Source organism: Antechinus flavipes, chromosome 3, assembly GCF_016432865.1.
Source record: "Antechinus flavipes isolate AdamAnt ecotype Samford, QLD, Australia chromosome 3, AdamAnt_v2, whole genome shotgun sequence".
Classification (NCBI taxonomy): Eukaryota; Metazoa; Chordata; class Mammalia; order Dasyuromorphia; family Dasyuridae; genus Antechinus; species Antechinus flavipes.
Window position 1 is genome coordinate 305,756,658 of NC_067400.1, and position 16,231 is coordinate 305,772,888.

Below are 16,231 nucleotides of genomic sequence, written 5' to 3' on the forward strand. Positions count from 1 at the left end.
CTACCTATTCTAGTCTGATATATCTGCCTGGCTCAAATCTCTCCCCATTCCAACACATTCTCTATTTAGCAACTCAAGTGATTTTCCTAAAGTACAAGCTCTCTCATATTACCCCCTTACTCGATAAAGTCACGCTCCCTATTACCTCCAAGATCAAATACAAAATCATCTGTTCGGTGTTCGCATCCTTTCTTAACCAAGAGCCTTCGTCCTTTCCAATGCTCTTACACCTTGCTGAGGGCCACATTCTCTGGTCTAACGTTCTCTCTATTGCACCCCAATATTATTGCCCCAATAATAATAATAGATAATATTTATATGATACTCTTAATCTGGTGCTCTATTCGTTGTACCACCCAGATACTGGTTAATTTTCCTTAAATGTATGCAAAGTTTGCTGTTTGGCACAGTAGAGCTTCTTAGCAAGTTAGGAAAAGACACGGACTTGGGTAGGGTGGAGCTGGAGAGTAATGCTGAAAGACTACGACTCCCAGGAGGCAGTGCGAGAAACCTGCGCACGGGCTACCGAGTTCGGCCGCCAGAGCTAAAGATGAGCGTGACGGGGTTGTCCGCTGCGCTGGCGGGGTTTGTCCCGCGGCGGGCATTGGGAGTGCGAGCGCAAATGGGGCCCGGGGCCGTCTCCCAAGTGCTGCGCCTGCCTGAGAGGCAGCAGAAGGGGCTGGTGTTTCCGCTGCAGGAACTGGAGCGCTGCTTGGTACCTGGGGCAAGTACCAAGCTGCACGTGAGAACGTTTGACCCGAGCCTGGAGGACATCGCGAGAGCCGAGGCCGCCTTCTGTCCCGCCCCCAGCCACCGAATCGATTATGTTAGCAGCGCCGAGCGCCTCGACCACGCCCCCGCCCCCTCCCGCCCCGAGGTGAGGGAGGAAAAGGAGGGAGGGTAGGACTGCGCAGCCACCGCGCCTAAACGCAGGCTGTTCCCGGTACCCAGTCTAATGTAGTCAGGAGAATGGGCAAATAATAAGCTTTCAGTCATAGCTCGGTTATGTGCAGTGCTCTAAGGTTATGTATGTTAACTCGTTTGATACGACACCCCTGGGAGGTAGGAACTATTATTACCCCATTTTACAGATCAGGTAACTGAGGCAAAAGTGAACTGGCTTGCCTTTGTTCACCTGGCTGTTAAGTGTCTATAGTAAAATCGAATTCAGGTCTTAAAGTCTTGGGCTCCTTTAAGGCTGACAAAGCCCCATCCCTACAAAAGCTCTTTGAAGTGGTCGGCGGGATTGACCCCAATTTACATGAAGCAGGGAAGTAACTGAGTAGAGATCTGGACTCGGAGTTGGGAAGATCTGAGTTCAAATCCACTCTCGGACGCTTACTGGCTTATATGACTAGGGCAAGTCACTTAGCCTCTCTTGGCCTCAGTTTACTCATCTGTAAAAAGGGATTATTAAGAACATCTACCTCCTAGGATGATCGTGAGGCTCAAATGAGACGATATTTTAAAAGTGCATTATAAATGCTAGCTTTTAGTGATGATGGGGGATGGGGAAACAGCCAGATCAGTTCCCTGTCTCTTAGATTCCTTACTTCTTTTTATGTCCTCCAAATGGAACCCCATTCCAGCCTTGGGGCTGAAAATCCTAAGTCTTACCCCTCATTTTATTTAATTCCTACGTCATGTAATTTCAGAGGATATATTAGGTGTGGGGCACTGGAGGTCTCCTCCAGGGGGTTGCAGAGGGGATGAATGGATCTGTGTTCTCCTAATCAAATCTCTCCTTTACAGATGAAGAAAATAGGGGGGAAAGGACTTCTGTGATTACCCACCTAGTAAGTGCCCCAAAGCAGAATTCAGTCAGGTGTTAGGAAACCCAAGTCCAGTTGTCCATCCACTGTCCCACAGTGCCTCTCTGTCACTGAATAACTCCCATTATATCACATAATTGAGACCCTACGCAAAGACTCCTTAGGGTAGGAGTAACCCTGTACAACTAAATTACATTTTTTTTAAACTTTTCAATATTATTTTATTTTTTCAAATACCTGCAAACACCTTTGCAAAAATCTTGTGTTCCAATAAATTGACATTCTGTACAAGCACTTCCCACCCCCACCCCCAACCCACCCTAACCCCCCACAATGCCTACTTACTGGGAGGTAATGTTGCTGGAGGTCACATCTATAAGGAGAGGTGGTATTTGGATCTACTTCTTATTGCAAGTATAATTTGGTTCTGGTTCAACAGGTATTATATCTCTCCCCCCACCCCCTGTTTCTTCATCTCAAAACCATATCTGCCCTTGTGTCCCAAGGAGGCAGGTAGGTGGATAGAGCACTGGACCTAGAGTCAAGAAATCCTAAGTTCACATCCAGCCTCAAACACTTAGCCATGTGAACCTGGACCTGTTTCCACATATGTAAAATAAATTAAAGAAGGAATGACAAACCAGACCTGGATCTTTGCCAAGAAAGACCCAAATGAGGTCACAAGAACCATTTATAAGTGAAAAACAACACAGTATCCCAGAGTGTATGTGTTGTTCAGTTCAATAAGCATTGATCAGAGACTCCTTCCTCTCTACATCAGACTTTACTTTTTCCTCATTTCTTTTCCCCTATTTGCTGACTTGATATTTCCACCGGGCCTGTAACTATGAGTATTTCCCAAAGTTCTGAGCTGGGCCCTTTTTCTTCTCCTATCCAGTTTCTATAATTTCATCAGCATTCTGTGGGTTTAACTCTTAATCTTCATGAGTATGACTTCTAAGAGACTACATAACCAACTTTCCATCTGCCCTGAGTTTCAGCCTCATCACTAGTTGTGTTTTGGATTTCATCCTGGATATCCCAGTTTTATTGGTCTTTTAAGAAAATTGTTCTTTATGTATCAACTCAATAATTTGTTTTTTATTTATTGATGTTCAAATGGAAACAGGTTCTGATACATTTTGATACATGGTTTGAAATTTCTCTGGGACATCTTAAATGCCTACCCTATACCATCCTTTCTTCCAGACTTCCCTCTTTCTGTCAAAGGCTCTACCATGCTTTCATGATCTCTGCTTTATCTTCAATTCTTCACCCCAGATAGTCACTCATTTTGCCATTTGCCTGGTGAACCAGAACAATTCTTAAAATAAAAAGTAGGTTTAAAAATTTGGCACATTTGCAGTATATCTCTTATCCAGTCCTGTGTCTTCCCTCACTCTTAAGCAACCTCCATAATTCAGGTTCTGATTATTTCTCAATCAGGTTAATGCAAAAGCCTCCTAATTGACTTTAGCTTTTTAAGTTTTATTTTATTTTTAATTTATGGAATAAAATAAGCATTTCCATAACATAAAAAGATGATTACTGCAAATCTACTATGTACAAATTCTATTCCTTTCAAATATGCAGCAAACTTAGATGAATTTATTTTTCTCCCCTTCTTCTCCACTACCATGAGACATAGATACTTAGCTAGATATAAAATTATTCTATACATATTTATGTTTATCATATCTTTTTCTGGATGCAGATAATGTCTTTCTTCATCTGTCCCTTATAGTTAATTTGGGTATTTATAATAGACCAAATAACTTACTGGCTCAAAGTTGTTCTTAAGACACTGTTTCAATTTTAAAACCTGAAGCAGCCTGGGTTGTATCATCATGCTTCAGACTATCAAACCTTTCACACAGCTTTTAAAAATATCTTTTTATCAAGTACAGGTATGGCCGTATCTCCCTGCTACTTAGTAACCTTCATTGGATCTCTGTTTTTTCTTGGTTAAATTGTGTGACTCTAAATGGACAATCTGACTCCCGACATTTTTCCTAGACTTTTTTCCTTATCACTTTTCATTCATTCTATGTTCCTTTCCAGATTCATTAGACATTACTTCCCTTCTGGTACTCTGCAGTCCAATTCTGCATTTTGAGTTCATTTATAATTGGATTATATAGAAACTTGATATTCTGTCTTATTAATCCGATATTTTATATTTATATAAATATTTATGTTTTCCATTTGCTTGCAGGAAGGTTTGGGAGCATATAATTGGTTATAGTAGTTGTTTTATTTCCTTTCCATCATAAATTCTCATTAATTTTCACATTTTGATGTTTTTGGTTATAATTTTCGCTTTTATTATTATGAACTTGACAAAAATTTTGAAAAAATCAACATCTCCCCATGCAAAGGAGAGAAAAAAGAGGTTTGCATAGAACACTGTGAATTTTTATCATGTATGCCTTCCTTTTTACTGTATATTTTAAGTATATATATGGTAATTCTAACACTTGTCTCTACTCCCTTCCAAACTTTCTTCTGTTGGGTTTTTAAATGATTCATTGATGTTCTACTTTTTGCAAGGCAATCTAGGTCATTACATGACTTACCTAGTGTCACATAGCTAATAAGTTTCAAGTATTTGAGGTTGACTTTGCACTCAGGTCTTCCTGACTCCAGAGATGGCACTCTGTCCACTGTTGCACATAGATGCCCCTCTTTTTTTCTTTTCAAAGCAAAGCACTCCCTTCATCTCTTTTTCTGAATCAAATTGTTAACAGTTTTGTTGCCCTTTAAAGAAAATAGTTCTTTATTTTATGTATCAGCTCAATAGTTTGTTTTCTATTTTATTTATTTCTTTGATTCTCAAAATTTTGCTTTTGTGCTTGTTTGTTTGGGATCTTTAAGTTGGTGATTTCCAATGAGATTTTTTAGTTCCATGTACAATGGTTCTCCTCTTTTTTGTTAATATAAATGTTCAGTGTCATTGACCATTGCTTCTTAGGAAGGGATGGTAGACCTCAGCAAAAGCACTGCATTACCTTCACCAGGAGCAGGGAGGGGAGGGGAATCAGCTTGGCAGTAACTAGGCAGTTGGGGCCAGGGAAAACATGCCTTGCTTCCCAGTAACTGGTTATTCTTCTTTTTTTTTTTTTTTTAAGCAGTCAAGCCTATTTTTAAATTTGAACAGTGGAAGAAAAAAAATCTATTTTCATAGATGAAAACCATTTTTCATAGTTTTCAATGAAAACTATTTGCTGGCTCCCTGTCTGACCAAAAGTCAACTAGAACAAAACATTTTTTCTCTTTGGGACAATTACACAAATGCTTCACGTTTTGATTAGTGGTTTTTGGCAGACCAGGAACACACTAGTGCAATCCCTAGAAAGGCAATACATGCTGCATTTCCATCAATTTGGCAATGTCTGAACTGATTCAGCTGACATAGCCGTGCTGGTTTACTGCTACAGTGTCTTTGGGACATGTCACTTTGAGCAAGTTTCTGAATCTCCAAGAGCCTGAATGTCCTTGTCAATAAAATGAGAGGGTTAGATAGCTATCCCAGCTTTATATCTGTGCTTCTGCCCTGCAGGAAATGGTTTTATAAATAGTTTCAGATTCTCACTTACATGCAGTGGTTATTAAATACCAAAGGAATAAATGAGAAAATAGAGCTCAAGGGATGCTGCTTGCTTTTTTTTTTTTTTAAAGACAATTTTTTTGAAATATGCAGCACCTAGGGAGTGTTCAGCAAATATTTTGAATCAAAATAAAATTATTTTGTTCAACATATTAGGGACATACTTGAAATACATAGAAATACTATAAAAACTTCCAAATATTTTTTAACCTGTAGTAGAGCTCATATGTTTTTGAATATTATCATTTTTTTCTTTTCCAATAGGTTCATCCAAATTTAATTTTCTCATCCCCTGAATTTGGGAAGGGGGGGACAATAGTCTTTACAGAGGTTTGTAACTGAGGGAGAAAAATACACAGGTTTTACATTATTATTTTATTCTTTTTTTCTGTAAGGTCTGTTTTATAGGAAGAAGCAATGTTGGAAAGTCATCTTTAATAAAGGCTTTATTTTCCCTGGCCCCTGAAGTTCAAGTCAGAGTTTCAAAAAAGCCGGTATGTTTAAAATGTTTGAAGTTGAATGGAACAGATCTGTATTTTGTAAAGTAAGTGGTGATAGGTAGGAGGATGCGAAAAACTTTTTTCTCTTAAGTTCCCATGGGCCATGTTCTTTGATGGTAGCCACCATTCATTTGTGACATGGGTTAATTCACTCCAGACACAATTCATGCTTTAATTACTTGCGTACCTTGGAAAGAAAGGCATTTTTTTATTTTTTAATATGATTATCAACAGTTTTGTCCCTTTCCAAAATAGGGTTTCCTTTTGTATCACTTTTTCCTCCCATGGACATCCTTTATTTCCTTTTCTAGGAAAAGTCTATTTGTGATTCCACATCTATTTCATGGCCTCTGGTTTCACATACTCTAATTTCTTAAGCTCTGTTGTACATGCCAACTTTTCTATACATATAAAAAGTTAAACTCATATATGTATATATATAATTTATACTTATGTACATATAAATATATATAATTTATACTTATATACATATGAATACATATAGTTTATAGTTACATACATAAGAATGTAAGCTCCCAATCTTCTTATATATCTCTTGTGTTAAGAGCCACCTTTATGACATTAATAGGTGATGCAATGGATAGAGTCCTGAGCCTGGACTCAGGAAAACCCCAGTTCAAATTCCATCTTGAACACTGACTAGCTATATGATACTGGGCAAATCACTTACCCCTGTTTACATCAGTTTCATCATCATAAATTGAGTTGGAGAAGGAAATGGCAAACCATCTTTGCCAAGAAGCCCCCAAATGGGGTCATGAGAGGACTGAAACAACTCTACAACAACAAATGAAGTTAACACAGAATGTTTCTTTCATGATATTAATGGGAGTTTCTTTTGCCTACCCTAAAACAGATCCTTTGTCCATAACCTAGCCCTCACCAATTCTTTTCTCATCTTTATTAATTCAACCCTAATTTCCTGATTCTTAGCACTTCATTCCAGTGCGCATTTTTAGAAAGGGCAAGAGAGAAAATCTCATCCAGGTACTCTCAAAGAATTCTTCCACAATCTTCCTTTCTCCTACCAATTTGGTCACCTACAGAGCCAGATGGAAAATAAAAATTTGCTGTGAGAACTGGTTCCTTCCTTTTCTGTAACATAGCTTCCTCAGCCCTAGAGCATTGTTGAGAAGGATAAAAGACAGGGTTTCTGAGAGTCACCTTAGTGTAATGCATACATGATTAAAATGGGTGTCAAGAGTTCTGAATTCTTATTCTACTTCTATTATCCCTGAGATACTATATGATCTTTAATATTCAGATTAGCTAGACATTTTGATTTGGAAATTTTCTTAATCCATCTTTTTCCCATTCATTTTAATAGGGACACACAAAGAAAATGAATTTTTTCCAAGTTGGAAAATATTTTACTTTGGTGGACATGCCAGGTTATGGTTTTAAAGCACCTACGGATTTTGTTGATATGGTAGAAGTTTATCTGAAAGAACGACCAAAGTAAGGAAAAACTTCCTAACAATATGCAGTTTTTTGGTATTAAAATAACATTTTAAAATTGAATTATATCTTTCAGTCCCTGAGAGACTAAAAAGTTATGTTACCAACAGACATTTTTAAGATCCTTTTTTTTTGGAGGGGGAGGGGAATGAAAGGGAGCTGCTTGTAATTTTCTAAAATACTATTTGGGACCAAAATATTTTCTTATTTGCTTCAGTTTTGTAGGTGAGGATAATTAATCATTTTAAGTTCTTTCTCGAGTCTAGAAATACTTCACCTTGGTTTGTTTTTCTTACTTAGAATTGTTTGGGTTGGTTTTTGTTTTTTTTGTTTTTTTAACATTTTCATAACCAAACTTGATAAATTCAGAAAGAGATAAAGTGCCTAATATAATTCTTATCATATAGAAAGAAACCTCAGTAACATTTCTAGTAGAGTTCTTTTTTGAGTTTCTGAGAGACAGTCAACATATAGTTGGCTGCTTCAAAAGCTAAACATTTTGTGTACATACCACTGTTGTATTGATGAGATGGATAGTACCACTTCCAAATATTTTTCTTTTTAATAGTAACCTGGAAATCCAGTGCCTTTTTATATGTGAGACAGTTAAAAAGCATATTCGATAAAGCATTGGTGAGTCAGGATAACTTGATTTCAAATCCTGCCTCAGACATACAGGAGTAATGTGACTTTTGGCAAATCATTTAACCTTTTAGCCTCAGTTTTCTCATTCATAAAAATGGAATAAGAATAGCATCTATCTCATTGGGGGTGAAGAAAAAATAATGTGAAGAATTCTCTACAAAGTTTTATAAATATTGTGTAGATATTAGCCATTATTATGTGTAATAGCCACACCTTAGAAATATGCTCTGTGTTATTGGTCATATTTCACATATTTACTGGTTTCTATTATCATATATGTCCATTTGAAATGGCAAGCTATATAAAAATATTTCTATAAGCATTTGGTAGATATTAATATCTTTAATCCTCAGTATTATAATGTAGAGTGGCTTTTATTTATTGAGTGTAAAGTTATTCAAAAGTATGTATGTACTAAACAATAGCACCTTTGGAGCCAAAGACTGAATTTCCTGGTGAAATGATATTTTTGCTTTTGAGAATTTCCAAGTGACTCTGGCCTGAAGATGATTTAAGAATATTCTAAGGAAAAATTATGCTTGTTGATTTGAGGACTGGGAGGTTGTGAATGAGACAGGAAAGATAAATCTATTGAAAGTGTTATTGTACTCATCTTTGTTTTTAATTCTTACAGTTTGACCAGAACATTTTTGTTGGTAGATGGTGTTATTGGAATTCAAAAAGCAGATAGTATTGCTATAGAAATGTGTGAAGAATTTTCCATGCCCTATGTGGTAGGTGTTAGTTATTTTGCATCCTTCTTACATTCACACATATTCAAATGTTTCAATAAAGACAGGTTTATGCTTCTGACTAAATGTGGAGATCTTCAGTTTTAGAAGATGAGATAAAATTTCTGTTGAAGTTTGTAAAAACATGTTCTATAAAACTTGCACTTTTCCCCTCCTTCCTGCCTGAATCTTTTGATATTAAAACCATAGGCACTTAAAACACACACACACACACACACACAGATACACACACACACACACACACACACACACACAAACATGTATTCTAAAGAAAATATTGTCAACTACTTTTCATGCAAAATAGAAGTTCCATAGTTGATGCTTATCATAATGATTCCAATTATATATTCTGCACAACCTGCATTCAGATTATCTGACTCACATTCTTGAAATATAGAATTACAAGTTCCAGACCATACACATTTTTGGTACAAAATAAAATCCTTCTTGAATGTTACCAACTCTAATCCATTTTTCAAAGACTGTGTTTTTTTTGTTTGTTTGTTTTTGTTTTTTAAGAATAATTTGTCCCAGGTAAAGAGGCAGTTGGAATAGTTCCTAGTAAGCCAACATACTAGAGGAATATTAGAATAATTCCTATCTCACCTACTCTCTTGCTCCAATCATTTTTATTAAAGACGTATACACAATAGATAAATCACAAAAGGGTTGGGTTTTTTTTTGGGGGGGGGTTGTAAATTTCACATCATTATTTACAGCACAATAGTATTCCATCAGATTTATAAAACATAACTTGTTCAGTCACTCCTTGATTGATGGGCATCTCCTCAGTTTCCAATTTTTGGACACCACAAAAAAAGCTGCTATAAACATTTTTTATTTTATGGGTCCCAGATCCTCCTCTTCCTCCTCCTCCTCCTGTTCTTCCTCTTCCTCCTCTTTTTCCCTTTTCCTCTTCCTTCTTCTTCTTCTTCTTCTTCTTCTTCTTCTTCTTCTTCTTCTTCTTCTTCTTCTTCTTCTTCTTCTTCTTCTCTTCTTCTTCTTCTTCTTCTTCTTCTTTTTTAATGAAACATGCAAGTTTATTGAATGAAAAGTGCTGTAAGATAGTCTCAACATTTTTTGTCTCACACAACAAAATCAGTGAATAATCCTTTAGTTAATTTTTTTTTTTAATGGCTGCATGCTATATAAATATTTAAAATCCTTGGTTTAGTAAACACATGTGTTTATAAAATCATGATTCTTTGATTTCAACTAAAAGTCTAAAGAGTTATATAGTATTTTAATTTTGAACTCCAGTGTATCTTTTTTTTCCTTCTTAAGAATAATCCCCAAAGTAGAGAGACAGTAGTGAGCCAAAATGCCTAGAGCAAGGGTAGGAAACATCCAGGTCACTTAAGGCTGACCAAATCATTTGCTAAGGCAACCACAGATGATGATGAAGTGAAAGATAGGTACATCAACCTCCCACTGCTTGAGTTCTATTGTTGATAATTTTGTATGGCCCCTGATTGATGTTATAAATATTCAAATGGTCTATGGCAAAAAAAAAAAAAAAAAAAAGTTTCCCCATCCCTGGCCTAGCAGAGATGGGAATAATTCTCAGTAAAAGTAGATATACTGATATTCAAAATCTGATATTAAATTCTATGGGACCTTGGCTGTTGATCTCTCAGCAGTGATTTTTTTTTGTTTGTTTGTAAAAGAGGACTAATAATATTTGCATCATCTAACTCAGGATTTCTGTAAAAAAAAAAGTACCTAAGCATGAGTTTTTAGGATTGTATTATTTTCAATCACATATTGAGTTACTTAAATTTTTTCCAGCTTCCATTCACTCTCCTTTTTGAAATGAATTTCCATAGATGGTGTTAACAAAAATTGACAAAGCTTCCAAAGGTTATCTTGCAAAACAAGTTCTTCAGATCCAAGAATTCATTGACACTCAAACTCAGGGATGCTTTCCTCAACTGTTTCCTGTCAGGTAAGTTAAATTGCTGTATTTTTCTGTAACTCAATTTCTTTTAAATTGAATGTTAAAAATAAATTTTGAAAAAAAATTCTGATATTAAAGAATTAGTTGAAATGGGGCAGTGTCAGTGGAGAAGGCTAGTAAGCCTTGGGGATGAGTATGACTTTTTAGTCCACTATCTTTCCTTGTGATTGCCAACAACTTCAGCAACCATATATATATATTTTTTGAACTCCAGTGTTTGTTTGTTTTTGCCATTTTAACTTTTTTACCATTTCTTACTTTTTTAAAAACATTTTTACTTATTTTTTTTTTTACCATTTTAACTTTTTTTTTTTAACCATTTCTCCTTTTTGCTTTTTATTTGTTTGTTATCTAAAAGTTCTTCACTGTCACTTTATTTTGACCTTGCTTCTTCCAAATCATTTTGGCAGTCACTCCTAACGAAAGGTTAGAGTTTAAGTTTGGACTCCAAATGTTCTGATATGGATAGATGATTAATGCATGCCTTTTGAACAGCAGGGAAATACTGTTCTACTTTTTAGTGCAGTGTTAGCATATATTTAAAAAAAAAAAAAAAACCTTGCTGACTATAAAAAAGTATTTTTATTTCTAAGACTGATTTAGCCACTGGAAGCCAATGAAGCAGAAGGATTATTATTTCTCGAGTTGATAATTTCTATTGATAGAGCATTTATTTAGTACCTCTGTGTGCCAGGCACTAATTTAGATAGTGGGGTTACAAAAACCAAAGTGAAAACACTCCCTCTCTCAGAGAGGTTACATTTTAAACTGGAGAAAATAGAACACATTCCCTGATAGATGACCTATATATAAAGTACAAAGAGATCTTAGGCAAAGAAGGAAGGCAACAAGTCAGGAAATCCTGAAGGAAGTGGCACTTTACCATTAACATTATAAGAATAGAAGATGAGGGCAGGCATTATAGAACAAGCTCTGAAGGAAGCCAGAGGGTAAATGTTCTAAATGGAAGACAGAAAGTATAGGCCAGTTTAACTGGATCATAGAGAGAGGGAGGGAGAGTAATTCAGAACAAGTGACAGCAGGCTTATTAAGCACTTTCTATGGCTTAGCACTGTGATAAGTTCTGGAGTTATAAATGCAAGTGAAAAAAAGAGAGAGTCTCTTTCTTCAAGAAGCTTACATTATAACATAGAAAAGAGAGCCAGAAAGCATGGAGGTGAACCCCAGAGTCAGAAATGGACCTGAGAGGAATATAGTCAGCCTAAGTCTGGAAAGATGGGCTTGCTGTCAGATTGTTAATGGAGTTTAAATAATGGGGGAAGGAGTGTATTTTATCCTTGAGGCAGTGTGGGACCAGCTTTACTAATAGGGTCGAGTGGCAAAAATGTGAACCTTAAACAACAGATTCTCCCTACCTCACCAAAGAAAAGCTTCATTTCACCTGTCATTCTTGCAGAGATTGGAAACGTATAAGACTAGAGGCACTATAGGTATTCTATCTTCCACTTGGATTCTTTTACAGTCAAAAACATTTATTATCTTTTATGAGCCAGGCACTGTGCTGAGTGCTGGGGATATAAATACGAAAAAAATAGCCTTTGCCTTCAAGGAATTTATAATCTAATGGGGGAAGATAATAGACAGACAGACACACACACACACACACACACACACACACACACACACACACACACAAGTTAGCTGAAAAGGGAATTGAGGGTTGAGGGAGGCCACCAGAAGGTACCTGATTCAGGGGCATGATTTAGATTTTGAACCAAACAAAGCAGCTAATGGAAAATAAAGAATTTATGGTGAGTCCTTTATAAAGGGAGACTTTAGAAGAAATTCACTGCTGTGCCCTCCAGTCAGGGAGAAAGGCAATTGAGGGCTGAGAAGATATAGAGGGATCAGAGTTGTATCATTCCTTTACCTTTCCTTTGGAAGGTAGTTTTTCCTCTTCTGATACTTTTTCATCCTACCCTTAACACTAAATTAGAGACTAATTTTATTTAGAAGAATGACATACATAGTCTTTAAGCATAAAAAGAAAAGACATTTTTTAAATAGGATTCTTTGTAATAGACAAAGCAAAACATCGATTTAGAAACAATTCTATATTGTTTCTAAATGTATATTCTATGTATGTCATCTTATGCAGTGCCAGTCTAGGTCAGATTTAAATTTTTATATCTTAAGTGTTTGCCTAAAATTCCCTATTTACTTTTATTTTTTATTTTATTATTATTATTATTATTTGGTGAGGCAATTAGGCTCAAATGACTTGCTCAGTCAGAGTCACACAGACGGTTTCAAGGGTCAGAGACCCTTGAAAAAGTCTAGGTGCTTCTGACTCTAGACTTGGTGTTCTATGTACTGCGCCACCTAGCTACCCCCTCCCCCATTTACTGTTGATGTTAAGATAATGATAAAGGTTGACAGGAAGATCTCAGGAAGTTGTGAGTTAGCAGCAGAGTAGTATGGGCAAATTCAAGACATGCTATTGAAGAAGGAAAAAAACCACAATCCAAACTGTAGTTACAGGATGATGGAAGATCCAAGGTTCTCAAGGAGATCCTGGAAATTATTGTGATTACCCCAAATATGCTGTGATTTAAGATACTTACATATTATATCTTTGTAAAAATACATAGAGTATACATAAAATATTCTGTGCCATTGTGAATGGGCAACTAAAAATGACTGAAAGTTTGAAGGACTACCACTATTAAGACTTCAAACTAAAGAAATATGATCTGGAAAAGGAAGGTTAGAAAGGCATTTAGCAAGGATAGATTTAGCTGTTCAAAGTGGAAAAGCTGCCTTTAAAAAATAGTCAAAAATCTGACATGAAGTGTCTTCAAATCCTTTTAGAAGCTGCTAAGGTAAGGAAGCTGATCAAGGCCTATATTACAAACAAAACCTCTCACCCCAATTGCTAGTGCCCTCCCTCTCAAACTACCTTGTTTGTATTTTTTCACCTTAGCTTTATGCTGTCTGCATTTTTATAGATACTTGTCTTCACCATTGGAATGTAAGGTGCTTGCATCTGGGTAGAATTTCATTCCTTCTATTTGTATCCCCATTGACTTACACAGTTCTAGATACATAGTAGGTGCTTAATAAATACTTGTTGATTGATTGTTCAATAAGGCCCAAGATTGTAGAACTGAAGGGCATCCTTTAAAGTTTGAGAGACATTTTTGAAAAATAATCACGATTTCACAAATGGAATTCCCAAGAAGTGATATATGCTGTAAAAGTAATTTTAAAAGTTTAAATAAATTGAAATTAATATTATTTTATTATTATTAATTAATATTATTAATATTAATATTATTCAGAGAAAAATATCTAATTGTTCTTTTTCTTCTTTTCATAGTTCCGTGACATACTCTGGAATCCATCTGTTGAGGTGCTTTTTAGCTCATATAACAGGAAATCTTCACATCAATAGCTCATAGCTTGGCTAAAGACTCAAAGGCTGGCTGTGTCATCCAGAACATCAGCATTGTTTTAGATGTTGTCTATCTTTAACAAGGCAAGAGGACCATTTGCATCTTCCCAAAGAAATCTTTGTCCCATTTTTAATGCCTAAGAAGTGGCTATGATGGATCTAATCTTGCTGTTCAATTCAGAACAATTATTTTGAAAACTACCTTGATGTCCAAGAAGAATCTACAATAGATCTAATTTTGCTGTTCTAATCAGAATACTTATTTTTAAGTTATCTTTTTAACAGTCTGAAACTTTAACTTGTTTTGCTCATGATGACTTATGGTTTTTCTGTGTCATTAAAAATCATAGCACATTAATTAAGCTGACAACAAAAAAGGGCTCCCAGATGCCTCCCTCTAGACTTTCGGATCCCTTCACCCCTCTCATCACACCCTATACTAAAACCTGGAATACTAAACCTGGAAGACCAGGGAACCAACCTGCAGTTGTGGGAGTGGGTAGAAGCTGGAGAATGTGGAAGTCTCAAATAGTTTTGTGGTACATCCTCAGAAAACACAAAATTTAGGATCTTCCAACAAACTGTTGGGAAGTATTTACTGTAGTACAACTTAGCAGGCTAAGCCATTACTGAACACAATTAAACAGAAAAGAAAAGCTTTATTGTTATAATTTCCATACCATCTAGTAAAAGGCAAATAAGGCAAGGCAAGAAAATCTCATTAATTTTAAAATAGAAAAGATATTTATAGTATATACTTGAAAAAACAAAGAGAAAATTTTGAATCAAAACAATAATAGTATACCCTGTAATATGAAAGTCTGAAAAGAATAAAACTAATACAGTCTTTGTTACTTAGATGCACGATGACACTATTTTGCAAATGACTAAATTATAGCACCTACACTTTCACATAATTAGTTCTCATGGAAAAGGTCAGAGTTCCTTTTGGCCCAGCACTAACCAGAAAGACAAGTTGTTATTGTTCTTAAATAATCAAATACAGTTGTCTGAATCATATTTAGCATTAAAGTGAGAAATAGCTTAAAAGACTAGATATAGTTGATGAAAATCAAACTGTAAAGTTACAGAACTGTGAGTTTTTCAGAACTCATGTCTCATTTCTTTAATAGTCAATAGTGAGAGGTAGAATATGTCCATGTTATATCGACATTGATAAAATAGATCCATTTTTGCTTTTAGTGGTTAATTGCACCTTTAAAAGTACTGATGAGTAAAATGTTACCCATTTTAAACAGCAAAAATAACTTGGCAACTTTGAAACTATTCTCCTAAGAACTTTGATCAACACAGTGACCAACAATGATTTCAGAAGTCTGCTACCTACCTCCTCCTAACCGAGGAGTAAATGGAATCAAGATGCAAGAGACATTTTTGGGCACATGGCCAGCGCAAGGATTTGTTTTAATCAACTATGCATGGTTGTTACCAGGTTTCTGTTTTGTATGGGGATGGAGGAAAAACAAACTGATTTTTGTTAATTGGAAAAAAAAATGGTTAAAAAATAGAATTAGCTGTATATGGTGAGAGGGGTTGTGTGTATCTGTATTTGTGTATGGTAATGGTGCAGGTCATCAAAAAATAAAACTTGGTGACTAGAACTGCTTCCAAATGTCACACTTTCCCTTTTCCTTTGGAAATTATTAATTAGTACATTAATAATTTTTCCCTTCAATGGTTCTATTATTTTTCTGTACCTTCTCAAAGAAATATGGATTTTCTTCAAGATAAAAGCTCTTCTATTATTAGTAATCTGTATATTCAGAAAAGCCTGGGTTGGTATCTCTTAATACATTTGCCATATTTCTGTCTGCCAATATTACTACTAATTAAATTCATGAGTCAGGGCCTTCAACATAAATTAATAAAAAGAAACTTTCAAGAAAAAAATGGATTCATCATGATATAAAGGACATGTTAGGAGATCAAGACTAATCCTAGCTTATACTGATTTCAATGTCATTTGATTTCAAATCGTTTCACATATTTTATTTAACCTGTTTTGAAAGAAAATATTTGTTTTAAGCACCTACCTTGTGCCAGGCTCTGTGTGAAGCATTTCACAAATAAGTCATTTGATTCT

General features: G+C 35.6%; 1 protein-coding gene across 1 annotated transcript; it reads left to right on the forward strand.

Moving 5' to 3' along the window:
* Positions 1-522: 522 nt before the first annotated feature.
* GTPBP8 (GTP binding protein 8 (putative)) lies at positions 523-16,038 on the forward strand. The gene is made up of 6 exons (XM_051985298.1): positions 523-877; positions 5,775-5,873; positions 7,228-7,358; positions 8,638-8,737; positions 10,582-10,700; positions 14,053-16,038. Exons 1-6 carry the CDS (start codon positions 551-553, stop codon positions 14,132-14,134), a joined length of 858 nt encoding a protein of 285 aa, XP_051841258.1. The 5' UTR covers positions 523-550; the 3' UTR covers positions 14,135-16,038.
* Positions 16,039-16,231: the final 193 nt, after the last annotated feature.

Coding starts and splice junctions, on each gene's coding strand:
- GTPBP8 (XM_051985298.1), top strand. CDS start 551: ATGAGCGTGACGGGGTTGTCCGCTGCGCTGGCGGGGTTTGTCCCGCGG. Junction 878..5,774: donor CCGCCCCCTCCCGCCCCGAG/GTGAGGGAGGAA, acceptor TTTTTCTGTAAG/GTCTGTTTTATAGGAAGAAG. Junction 10,701..14,052: donor CCTCAACTGTTTCCTGTCAG/GTAAGTTAAATT, acceptor TTCTTTTCATAG/TTCCGTGACATACTCTGGAA.